The following is a 13,145-nucleotide window of genomic DNA, read 5'->3' on the forward strand; positions in this document are numbered from 1 at the left end:
GTCCATAGTCATGTGTGGACATGTGCATGGACACATAGACCCCAACCCCCAAGTCCTTTCCAAATGCCTGGTATATTCTGAGGGCACAGGGACTCCCTGTGGGGCTGGGCTCTCCCTCTAACTCACTACCTAATGCAAACCAAACAAATCTAGGAATATCTATTTGTCTCCTTCCACTCATCTTCCTGACCACCTAAGCTTCCAGCTACACCTGGAGTTGTGAGGCTAGCCTAAAAACTCAGATCAACAACCAGAGCCTACCAGGTGAGGCACCCTTTGAAGCTTTCTCCTCACTTGCCAAACACTACTCCCCCTGCATCCCACAGGAGAGGTAGCTAGAACAAGATCCCTACTTATTGAAGGGTTTTGTTTTTTGAGATAGGGTCACAGTATCTAGTCTAGGATGACCTAGAATTTTCTCAATTCTCCAGCCTCAGCTTCCTAAAGTACTGGCATTTCAGGTGTGGCCACCACACCCAGCTTTCCCAAGTGTGTTCCTGATAAAACCCCTAACACAGCTGGTAATAGCCTAGGATAATAAGTACCCCCTCTTTAAGGGCTTGTCACTGGATTTAAGGTAGTAAGGGCTCAAAGCAGAGAGCGCTAACCTACTGATATGAGCTGCCCTTAGTAGGTTCCAGCCCAGCATCTAGTACCATGCCATACCTCCTGCATGAAGGATTGTAGCAGCTGAGTCTGCCCACACTTAGCAACAAAAGAGGCAGCAAGGGAGGGCAGGAGAGCAACACCAGTAAGACATCTAGACCTACTGCAAGGCCTATAGAAGAAGCAGCAGGCTCCCCAGCTCCCCTAGGAACTGGGCTGCAGGACCCTGGCCCAAACTCTAACCCACACCTACAGGTAGGGAGACACTGACCTGCAGCTTGGCGTGCTCTTCCAGCAGACGGTCGTACTCCTTGGTAAGACCCTCAGACTGCTTCTGCATGGCCAGAGCCTCGTTTTCAGCTTTCTCTAGCTCTGGCAACGATACAAATAAATACAGAAAGAAATTAAAAGACTGGGATTATGTAAGAAAAAACACCTACCTACCAATAACATGGAAAATTGTTCTGAGTCTGTCTCAAAAGAGGTTGTACAGCTTCCAGTGTTTGTTAATATCTCTGCCTTCTATGTCTTCCACTAGAGAGGTGAAAGGAAGGGAAGACCCAACAGGTACATAGAACAAAAAGTCAGAGCACCGCCCCTATGAGTCCCTTCAATGGAAGGATGTTAATGGTTCTCAGGAGGGGTGGTGACCTTTTGAATGGCCAGGAGTGAGAGGCCATGAGCAAAATCCCAGCATTAAGTGACAGTGATACCTTACAGAGTATCAGTGGCCAATGTCTACAGTGTTGAATGTGTCTGGACTTAATGCAGGAGAAGGAAAAGAGAAGGGAGAAAGGGAGCATAGACCACACAAATTCTTCCTGACACTCCTTTTGTTCTCAGCTCCCAAGCATCTTGGGGCTCCTCCCCCCCCCCCCGCCTGCCTGTCTGGACAAGAAACCCCTAGTAGGCACTACTAAAGCATGCACAGCAGCTGCTAGGGCTTCTTCAAAGCCCTAAACCACTAAAATGTTCTAGCCATGAGCTTGCTTAGTCACATTTGGGTGTAAGGGTGCAGAATGCTATGTTTGTTTCTGCCCAACTCTAAAGTTTGCACATGAAGTATACTATTAATACTTGATACAAGGGGGCAGCAGTATGCAGGAGTGTAACAAGAGGGCAATCTCACTTTTCTTGCTGTTGGCCAGCTCATCTTTTAGCTTCTTCAAGTCATTCTTCAGGCTCTTGTTCTCCTCTAACTTCACCTCAGCACTCTCAACATCCAACTTGCCTCCGTCTTCGGCAGCTCCCTAGGGAGAGTGAAGGTGAAGCATCTCCAGACTACTGCACTCCTTTGAACTGTACTTCCTCAAGCTACCTCCAGCAATTACTTGCACTTTTGGAAATGTCAAGACAGAACTGACCTCTATAAGCTCCTAGGCATGGACCAGGCTATGGCTAGCTGCTGAGGAAAGGAGAATAGCCAGTAGGGGCACCTGCTGCAAGCTCATAGGCCACACACTCTGCCTACCCTGGCCCCTAGACCTACCTTCCCACCAGTAGAGCTCAACTTGCTGTCACCTGGAACTCTCTGCCCAGATAACCTAACTACTCTTATTCCTTCTCTTCCTGTAGCAAACGCCCCCCAAAATTTGTTCCTATCTACCCCACCCATCTCCAAACCATCACTCTCCTTCCTAGCTTAACACTTCACCTCCTCTTACAGACTAACAAACTGGTCTCTGCTTCTTCCCTAGTACCAAGGGGTCCATTAGCCCCATGTTGCTGGAAGTGTTGCACTGACAGCTAACTTCTGAAGAATAAGAGGCTGAGAGTCCCAACAGAAGTCCCTGCTTCCAGAAGATCTATTCTCATCAGAGAAAACTGCAACTGGCACCAGCATATGGATACAATAGTAGTATACCCTCTTCCTCTACTGTGCCTCTACCAGCTAACAGAAGGCACCAGACTCACCCCAGATTCTTTCAACAGGCACACCCTCCCCACTAAAAACTTCCTTTATCAGGCAACAGCACTCTCACATGGGTCCCAGCCTAATAGTGACCTCTGTGGACCCTTAGAAATGTGGCTCTAGAAGGCAGACTTAACTCACCTTCTTTAGCTGGTCATTCTCCTCCATGTATTTCTTGGCCGCCTCACTGGCACTTTCTGCTTGCTTTTTAAAGGCTTCATTGGAGGCCAGCAGTGTGGCCTGCTGGGAGATGAGAGTTACCAGGCGTCTAAGTAAGCTGCAATTGTTTACAAAAAGAAGGAGAAGTAAGAAGCACGAGAGCAAACGGCCTGGCAGGAACGCTTCTTGGCTGCTACCTGTTCAGACTGCTTCCAGCCTGGACCTGGCAACACAAACTGGGGCCCAGGAATTGTCCTCTGCCACCTCCCCCTGTTGTAATAGGAGCGGTGGGGCTGCGTCCCCAGCACCCCGGCCGCCTGGCTAGCTTATGCCCCGAAATAACAACACACAAATTGTATTCTTTTAAACACTGCTTGGCCCATTAACTCTAGCCCTTACAGGCTAATTCTCATATTCCGGTCAACTCATCTCTAATAATCTGTGTAGCATCAGTCTTACCGGGAAAGATTCTAGCCTACGTCCATCCTGGGTCTGAGCTTCATGCATCTGCCTCAGAGAGCAGAGCTATCGCGTCTGCCCGGGAGAGGGGAGCATGGCGTCTCTGAGCTCACTTCCTCTTCCTCCCAGCATTCTGTTCTGTTTACTCCTCCCACCTATGTTTTAACCTATGAGGCCAAGCAGTTTCTTTATTACTTAACCAATGACCTTCCTCCATCATTTCCCCCTTTTCTGTTTAAACAAAAAGGAAGGCTTTAACTTTAACATAGCAAAATTACATATAACAAAACAGTTATCAAGTAAAAATTACAATATTTACATCTATTTTATCTTTATCATAACAAAGGAAAACAACTTAACTATCTATTTTTCTTTTTTTTTTTTTTTTGGTTTTTCGAGACAGGGTTTCTCTGTGGTTTTGGAGCCTGTCCTGGAACTAGCTCTTGTAGCCCAGGCTGGTCTCGAACTCACAGAGATCCGCCTGCCTCTGCCTCCCGAGTGCTGGGATTACAGGCGTGCGCCACCACCGCCCGGCTTAACTATCTATTTTTCAACAGCATCAAAGACTCCAGAAGGATATAATATTACCTAAGTAAAAAAGAAGTCCAAAACTCTAGAAATGACAGAGACATCTCGCTGCCTGGACAGTCACCCAAAGTTTCTCTGTACTGTTGGGGCATCCATCTTTGGCCTACAGGCCCATAGTTTCCAGCAGACATTTCCATGAAGCAGGAAATTTTTTTTGTTTTTTTGTTTTTTTTTTTGGTTTTTCGAGACAGGGTTTCTCTGTGGTTTTGGAGCCTGTCCTGGAACTAGCTCTTGTAGACCAGGCTGGTCTCGAACTCACAGAGATCCGCCTGCCTCTGCCTCCCGAGTGCTGGGATTAAAGGCGTGCGCCACCAACGCCCGGCTGAAGCAGGAAATTTTAAAGGCAGTCACTATCTGCTTGTCCTGAAGAATGTCTTGTAGACTCTTTCATGAATCAGGAACCCTGAAAGATCATCTCACTGGGCTCTGGGAAGTATCTCAGGGAGGGGTTGGAAACAGAAGCACACCCAGGCATGGCCTAGCTATATAGAAAAAGATCTTAAACCACCAGCACTTTCCAGGTAAGGGCCTAGATGTGCTAGACAAGCCTCAGCACTGTTTGCCTCACTGCGAGGTCAGGCTTGCCTCCCTAAGAGAACAGTGTCAGAAAAACAAATTTGGGCACTTCCAACATGCCAAGTGAATTCCTCATAGCTACTTTATGAGGTAGTTACTTTTGCTACCCTCATTTGACAGAAAACTGTGGTTCATCAGGATGAAGCAATATATCTAAGATAAAGAGCCAGAAATTCATATAACTATAATTCCAATTCCCATCTACCTGCATTGAAAAACATTCTCTCTCAGCTTCCAAGTCCCAACATGAGTAGAAAAAACTCTTCTCCAAACCCCCTTCCCAAACACATCTTACAACCAGCTGCCATAGTGTAGCTAGTATATAATAGCATTCAAACTGAGGTTGTCTTTCACTACTTGGAACAGAGAAAGATCAACCAGGACACAGGTGTCTGTTGCCTGTCTCAAGCATCTGGAAAGGTAAACAGATAGCAAGTGGGGATAAGCACTGGTCCCTGAACAGTAAGACTAGATAGAGGACAAAAGGACTTGTTACAGTCTTGAGAAAGACACTGCTCAGGCAGCCAAGAAAGGAGAGTACTTTCCCACATGTCTCGGAAAGTCTAGCCACAGCACTTGGAGTCAGGCAAAGTGCATGCAGAGGCCTGGGGAAAAAGGAAAAAAACATGCCTGATGCCTGTTCCAGGGCACTTCAACAAAAGTGCTTGCTCAGAGGAGCAGCAGCAGCCTTGGTAGCCTATTCCAGGGCTGGCCTCTCTGGTCCATGATGCATTGGCGCTCTGTCATTCCACCTACAGCCTGGGCAGGCAAGGGAACTAGAAGCACAGGGCTCTATTCTCACCCTCAGCCCAGGCTCTGCAGGGCTCTAGGAGAACCCTTTTTGGGAATGCACATGTGGAATAGAGAGAGGGGTCTTGTAGGTCTTGCTTTGGGGAGACACTCCCAGGGTCTCCAGTGGCACAGTGAGAACCAGGCTGTTGATTCCTGGCAGGAGAGGAGAGTTTCCAGTGACATGTGCTCTCTAAAATTAGCGGCCCAGACCTCGTGGCCTAGAGCTCAGGTTTCCCTGCCTCAGCCTCGAGCTGCCCACCAGCCTGCCCCACACTGGGCTGAAGCCCTGAAAGCAGAAGTTACCAAGCACTCCAACAGCCAGCAAGAAGTCATGGGCCTGACATACAGTGATCAGAAGTAACAGAGAAGCCAGAAAGAAAAGCAACTCCCAACACAGAAGCTTCCTGGTTCCCGAACAGATCTCTAAAAGTTTAGGAAAGCCTACTCCATATCTAGAAATGGCTGGGGTGGGGGGGACACCAATGCATACCACCTAATGGTAAAGATGGGGTCCATGGACACTTTTGGGTCCTAGCAAAGATGAGTGAGTAAAACCAAGGGTTCCCACTCCTACCTGGACAGGCAGATAGCTGCTAGGGAGTGTCCACAGCTGTCACCCCAGTGGTAGATGACACAACCAGAAAAGGCAGTACTATCAGGAATGACAACCACAATGCAACAGCTATCTTCTGTGCTATCCAAGGCTTTCCTCAGATATTGCAAACTAGGGTTTCCTAGATAGTTCAGGATACCCACAGAAGATATACCAGATATACTAGGATACCCAAGCATAAGATCTTGGACAATGTCTGCTCACAATTCTGGCCTTTGGTTTCCAGCCATTAAGAAGACAACAACAATAACAATGAGGTCCGGATTTTCCTTCCTCTGGCTATCTGTCATGGACACTTCCCACTTCCCTTCCAGAACACCCTCATTAGCACCCCCAACATACACAGTGCAGTTCTTTCGTACCACCTGTGTTGGAGCTATGCCTCTAATCCATTCAAGGCTGATTGGGGGTCATTTTCCCTTGTATGTTGCATCTCATGCCCTTGCCTATAATTTCTCCTCATCAACTTTCTTGCCATTTCCAGTTACATCCATCTTCTCTCCTTCCCACTTATTCCCTGCCCTTGCATCCTCCAACCACTCTTGAATTTTCAGAGGATATGTACTCTGTAACATATGCTGCTACTAACAGGTCACTTTTAAGATGTCTGCCATGTTCCTCAAGTGTCTACTCTGTACTCTAGATTTTCCTCCAGCTAACTTTATCTCCTAAAGTGTTTATCTGCTACCAGACTCACAATTAAACTACCTACTAAACATCAGCTTCTGATTTTATCACAAACACTCCAAACACAGCCTGCCAAGATGGGTCTTCCCTTACTCCATCAGAGGGCACTGCCAAGTGTGTTCCTGCTGTACTTCCAAGCATGTAAGCTGTCTCGGACTCTGTCCTCCTTGTTCCTGACCCCAAGTCACTATTCAGCACTTTCCATAGCAACTCTAGAGAGGATACCCTCTAGTCATCCCACTGCCAGTGCCTCTTGCCTACTGGCATCTGTACAGAATTCACATCCACCACAGAGCTGACAAATTTGACTGGTTTCTCCTCTGCTTGACCCACTGTATGGAAGTAATGCCAAGCCATCATCATCCTTTAAACATGCCTCGTTCTACACATCAACCACCATATCCTTTCTTAGCCAGTTCAACTACCACCTCCCTTAGGAAACTCTTGTTGCGGAGGTACCCTCTGATGCTCCCACAGCAGCCCCCAGTACACTCCAGGCTCTTGTATCCACTTTCTCAGGCTATTCAGTTATTTGATTGCCCTATCACGCTACAAATACCTTAGGCTGGCCCTATAGCAGCCATCTCTGCTCTCCCAGACCAGGTACAATAAAAAGAAACTTTCCAGGTGACCTAATTTCACTCCTGGGACAGGGGAAAGGCCGTGTTTGAGGCTGCTTGTCAGGTCCAAGCCTGCCCATTTTTTTCTTGCAAAACCCATGTCTATCTGGCAGCCTGGCACTGGGGGAGGGGAGGAGGACAAGCTGATATAGCATTTACCACACTATCTAACAAAAGAGAAGATAGAACAAGCAGCAGGGGTGCTGGCTCACACTCTTTTAGCGAGCAAGCTGGGCTATGGCTGAAGTGGAAGCTGAGAAGCTACATGTAAGACTCAATTCACTACCTCAAGCTCTCTGCCCTCCTCCCCAAACCTTAGGGCCCCAGCAAGACAGATTAGGCCCTTTCCAGCATTTGCCAGCCTCGGAGTGAGCTTTCTGGAATATTTTACTGCTCTTTCTCACACTGAGCTAGCTACGCATCCAGATCCCACTTGCTAGTCACCTCTCGGGCACTGTCTTGAGGCCCCCAGAACTGAGTGTGGTATATGATGAACAAGGACAAGCTTGAGAATTGCCGTACTCTGATCCTAAAACACATCAGCCTACAGAAATCAGAAATGACTACTTCATGGCCTCTACTCCTGCCGTGTTATCGATCATGCATTGCTTTGTTTTATCTTCTGAACACTGTTACATTAACTGTTCATACCTACTCACTTTTTAAAAAAAACACAGGTAAGGTGGGGGCACACGCCTTTAATCCCAGCACTTGGGAGGCAGAGACAGGCAGATCTCTGTGAGTTTGAGGACAGCCTGGTCTACAGAGCTAGTTCCAGACAGCCAGGACTGTTTCACAGAGAAACCCTGTCTCAAAAAACCAAACAAAAATAAAAAGCATAAGTAAAAACCAAAGAGTCAAAGAGAATTTCTAAAGGTCTAGGGTACTCATTGACAACAGCTCAGGGTTCAGATTAACTAAATCCTAAATCCAAGCATAGACATGAAGCCCAGAGAACAACACTTAACGGAATACAGATGTGTCCTTGGCACCCAAATACCTGAACTCAACTTGGTGTTCTTGGTAAAATATTCTTGGATGCTCAGCGGGGCTACAATGCTTTCATAAAAGGCCGAGTAAACAAGAGAAGGCAAGAGAAGCTGAATCTCTCTCTGGCCTCTAGAGAAACAGGCCAAATAAATACATCAAGTAAAGAAACATGGCTAGCAGGGACTTTTCACCTATCTGCCTCAGTGAGCAAACAGGAGAAAAACATGAACAGGAAATGGGAAAAGGACCAAGTCCAATTGAAAAGTCCCATGGCTCAGAAGAGCCTCAGCTGAGAAGCCATCCCTTCAGACATAAGTTGTATATCCAAGTTCTTCTACGCTTCAGCCCCATGCCAAGTAGAGCCCTGGTGTCACAGCGCCACCTGCTGATTTTATGCTGTTACAGTCTAGCATACAGTCTACAATGTGGCATGGCCCGGGGATACTCTGAATATGTCTCAATTATTGAAGAAAAGGTGAGATGGCTACCCTGACAAGGAACCACAACCAGGAGATGCCAAGGCAAGACCAGGTGAAGCAAGTAGTATCAGAGCTTCCATTGCCCAAGGTCTCTCAAGCTCAAGTACCAGCAGCCATGAAAATAAGGAAGATATAGGGCATCAAACCAGCCATGCTCCAAAAGAAAAAAGGCGTAACACTCAAGGCTCTCCAAGGTGACATGTCAGAAAGATCAGGGCACAACAGAACAGGAAAACTAGATAGAGCAATAGAACACTTAGGAGAGGCTCCTGCCAGTGGACACAAAGGATAATGGTGACTCTGTTGTGGTTCTAACTTTGGCCTAACAGAAACCATGCCCGTCCATGGGCGAATGTCCTTTACAGCTCCCAAACCTCTTCCTCTTTCTGGAATACACTCAGTCCTGACTGTCTGTGCCCAGTAGCTTGCCTGCCTTGTCCTTCCAGTGTGCTCTGCTGTCCCTATCCATGAGCTGTTCGCTCAGAAGATTCCTTATTAAGCAGTCCACAGAGTTCCCTTCCTTTTTTTTGGGGGGGGGCGGGGTTGTTGCTTTTGAGACAAGTTTCTCGGTGTTCTGAACTTGCTCTGTAGACAGGCTGGTCTGGAACTCACAGACATCTGCCTGCCTCTGCCTCCTGAGTGCTGGGATTAAAGTAACATGGTGGTATGCTAACTCATCCAGCCAGAGCTCCCTTTCTAGCCAGTGACCAGGTCCTCTCATTCAATATGCTCAAGAGCAGAACATCCCAGCTGCCAGAGCCTCTCACACCACCTCCTGGTGTGGGACAATGCTCTGTATTCTGTCAATTATATTTTAAATAAACACTGATTGGTCAGTAGTCAGGCAGGAAGTATAGACAGGACAACCAGCCAGGAAGTAGAGGTGGGTCAATAAGAACAGGAGAATTCTGGGAAGAAAATCCCAGTCTACAGTCGTGACCCAGCTACAGAAGAAGCAAGATGTGACTGCCTCGTCAAATAAGGTACCAAGCCACATGGCTAACACAGACAAGAATAATGGGCTAATATATGTTATAAGAGTTAATAGGAAGTCTGAGCTATGAGGCCAATCAGTTTATAACTAATGTAGACCTCTTTGGGACTTAACAATTGCAGGAATCGGCAGGACAGAAACCCCGACAACAACATCCTTCCTGACTCCTATTACTACTTTAGTTCAGTCACCTGCATTTCTCGTGATGATTTTTCACTCCTAGATTCTCCTGCTTTCCTCCAACCCATATACTCTTACAAAAAAAAAACCTTTAAATTCATGAAGCTGACCAGACATAGCAAGCACTACTTAAATAACTGTCCACCACTGAGAGATCTTGCCCTTTGTCTCTCCTGACCCATCTACCCCACTCTATCAACCAGGGACTGTCCAGCTCCTCCCGGTGAAGTAAGAACACAGAAGGCAGGTAGGCTGCCCCAATACCCCCCATCTACCGGACCCTGCAAGTTACAAGCCCCACCCTGCCCCCAAACACCTCCTACAACCCTGGTGGAAGGCTGAAACAAAGCTTGCTAGAATATAGAGAGGACCAAGAGGTGAGTGACCAGTCACCTGGTGGGACACCCCACTCTCTAGGTCCTCCATTCAGGGCAAAACCCTGAGACCCTCCCCCACCTGCCTCAGCTTCTCTAGCCAGCCAGTAAGAGAGTTTCCTGTAGGTAGGCTGCCCCAATACCTGCCCCCATCCACCTGACCCCACAAGCTACTAGCCTCATCCCACCCCCAAACTCGCCTATCTTCCTGCAACTTCAGTGGAAGTCTAAAACACAGCCTGGTACTACACAGAGAGGACCAAGAAGTGAGTGACCAGCCACCCATCGAAACACCCCTCTCTCTAGGCCCTCCATAATGAAGCAAAACTTGGGCCCCTCCTCCACCTATCTCAACTTCTATAGCCAGACAGCAGGTGAGTTTCCTGCAGGTAGACCGCTCCAACACCCCATCCCATACATCAGACCCTGAAAGCTACAAGTCCCACTCCGCCCCCAAACCCTCCAACCCCCACCCCCGCAACCTCAGAGGGATGCTGAAACACAAACTGCAACTACACAGAGAGGAGCACGAGAGAGCACCAAGAGAGGACTCTAAAGCACAAACTGTGAGTACACAGAGTGGACCAAGAAGAGAGCGAACCAGAAGAGAAGAGCAAGAAAGCAGGCTAAGAGAGACCTCAGTGGCTCCCTGAGACACAGACAGTGACAGTATAGAGTAAACCAAGAACAGTTCCCAAAGACAAAGACAGGATTGAACCAAGATGCAAAGACACTGCTGGCACCAATTGAAGGAAGAGATAGGTAGGCGCCAATGCAAGAATTCCTCCAACAACCTAAAAAGCAACGTGGTAACACCAGAACCTAGTGGTCATACAACAGGAAGACTTCATCATCCTAACCAGAAGAAGCAGAAGAAAATGATTTTAAACTTAACTTTATGAAGATGGAGACCTTTAAAGAGGAAATGAAAAACTCCCTTAAAGAAATGAAGGAAAAGACAAACAAAAAATGGAAGAAATTAATAAATAAAGACCTCAATATAAATCCGACCACATTGGACCTGATAGAAGAGAAAGTGGAAAGTAGCCTTCAATGCATGGGCACAGGAGACCACTTCCTAAATCTAACACCAGTAGCACAGACACTGAGAGCAACAATAAATGGGACCTCCTGAAACTGAGAAGCTTTTGTAAAGCAAAGGATACAGTCAATAAGACAAAAAGGCAGCCTACTGAATGGGAAAAGATCCTCACCAACCCCACATCAGACAAAGGTCTAATCTTCAAAATTCCAAATAACCCAATAAAAATTGGGATAGAGAGGCCGGGCGGTGGTGGCGCACGCCTTTAATCCCAGCACTCAGGAGGCAGAGGCAGGCGGATCTCTGTGAGTTCGAGGCCAGCCTGGTCTACAAGAGCTAGTTCCACAACAGGAACCAAAAGCTACGGAGAAACCCTGTCTTGAAAAAAATAAAAAAAAAATTGGGATACAGAACTAAATAAAGAATTCTCAACAGAAGAATCTCAAATGACCAAAAGACACCTAAGGAAATGTTCAACATCCTTAGCCATCAGGGAAATGTAATTCAAAGCAACTCTGAGATACCGTTTTATACCAGTCAGAATGGCTAAGATCAAAAACACCAATGACAGCTTATGCTGGAGAGGGTGTGGAGTAAGGGGAACACTCATCCATTGCTGGTGGGAATGCAAAGTTGTACAAACACTTTAAAAATCAGTATCATGGTTTCTCAGAAAATTTGGAATCAACTTACCTCAGGATCCAGCAATACCACTCTTGGGCATATACCCAAAAGCTGCTCAATTATACTACAAAGACATTTATTCAACTATGTTCATAGCAGCATTATTTGTAATAGCCAGAACCTGGAAACAACCTAGATGCCCTTCAACTGAAAAATGGATAAGAAAATGTGGTACATTTACACGTTAGAGTACTACTCGGTTGTTAAAAAAAAAAAAGACATCTTGAATTTTGCATGCAAATGGATGGAAATAGAAAACACTATTTTGAGTGAGGTAATCCAGACCCAAAAAGATGAACATGGTATGTACTCATTCATAAGTGGATACTAACTATAAACAAAGGATATTGAGCCTATAGCTCATGATTTTAGAGAAGTTAAGTAACAAGATGAACCCTAAGAAAAAACATATATAGATCCACCTGGAAAGTTGAAATAGACAAGATCACCTGACAAAACTGGGAGCATGGGGGTGGGGGGGAAGTGAGGGTGAGAGGGGAAGAGGGGAAAACGGAAGAGGGGGAAACTTGAGGGAATGGGATAGTCGAGATGGAAGAAGAACAGAGATGAGAACAAGGAAAGAGATATCTTGACTGAGGGAGCCATTATGGGGCTAGCAAGAAATCTGGCTCTAGAGAAATTCCCAAGAATCCACAAGGATATCCCCAGCTAAAACCCTAAGCAATGGAGGAGAAGGTGCTCAAACTGGCCTTGTCCTGTAGTCAGATTGATGATTATCTTAAATGTCACTATATCAAAAAAATGTCCTGAAGGGGTAAAAAAAAGTCACTATAAAAGCTTCATCCAGCAACTGATGGAAGCAGAGACAGAGACCCACATCAGAGTACTGGGCTGAACTACCAAAGTCCAGTTGAAGAGTGGGAGGAATGAGAATATGAGTAAGGAAGTCAAGACCATGATGGGTACACCACTGAAACAGTCTACCAGCTGGACTGGGAAGGAATAAGCATAGGACCAAACTAGACCCTGTAGAGATAGGTCCCGCCCCTTGGGGGGCGTGTTCGCCTCGGGCTAATGTCTGCCTATAAATTTGGCGAGTGTGCTCCCAGCCCTCGCTTCTGCTTTCCTGGTCTCCGCTGGAACGGTGGTTCTGTAAGTCTATTTCTACATTAAAGCTATAGATATATATATTTTTACAATCTGTCTGCATTTGTTTACACCGTTACAAGACCCTCTGAATGTGGTTGACAGTTGCATGGCTGGGGCAGACTGAGGGCCCACTGGAATTGGCACCAGAATTTATCCCTACTGCTTGTACTGGCTTTTTGAGAACCCATTCTCTTTGGATGGATACCTTGCTCAGCCTATAGTTTTCGACCTTCCCCAAAGCAATGTGCCTTACTCTCTCTGTGGAGTAAATGGGGGGTGG

General features: G+C 46.6%; 1 protein-coding gene across 1 annotated transcript in view; it reads right to left on the reverse strand.

Annotated features, from left to right (window-relative positions):
- LOC121437163 (B-cell receptor-associated protein 31) overlaps positions 1–13,145 on the reverse strand; it is a 41,554-nt gene that overhangs the window by 1,086 nt on the left and 27,323 nt on the right. Inside the window, exons 6-8 of the mRNA XM_041637008.1 lie at positions 2,660–2,795; positions 1,736–1,856; positions 878–978 (exon numbers count right to left, since the gene is read on the reverse strand). Coding sequence (XP_041492942.1) covers positions 878–978; positions 1,736–1,856; positions 2,660–2,795 — 358 coding nt within the window. The remainder of the gene's footprint in view (positions 1–877; positions 979–1,735; positions 1,857–2,659; positions 2,796–13,145) is intronic.

Source organism: Microtus oregoni, unplaced genomic scaffold, assembly GCF_018167655.1.
Source record: "Microtus oregoni isolate MIOR12 unplaced genomic scaffold, Mior012 000050F_ref0000143, whole genome shotgun sequence".
Taxonomy (NCBI): Eukaryota; Metazoa; Chordata; class Mammalia; order Rodentia; family Cricetidae; genus Microtus; species Microtus oregoni.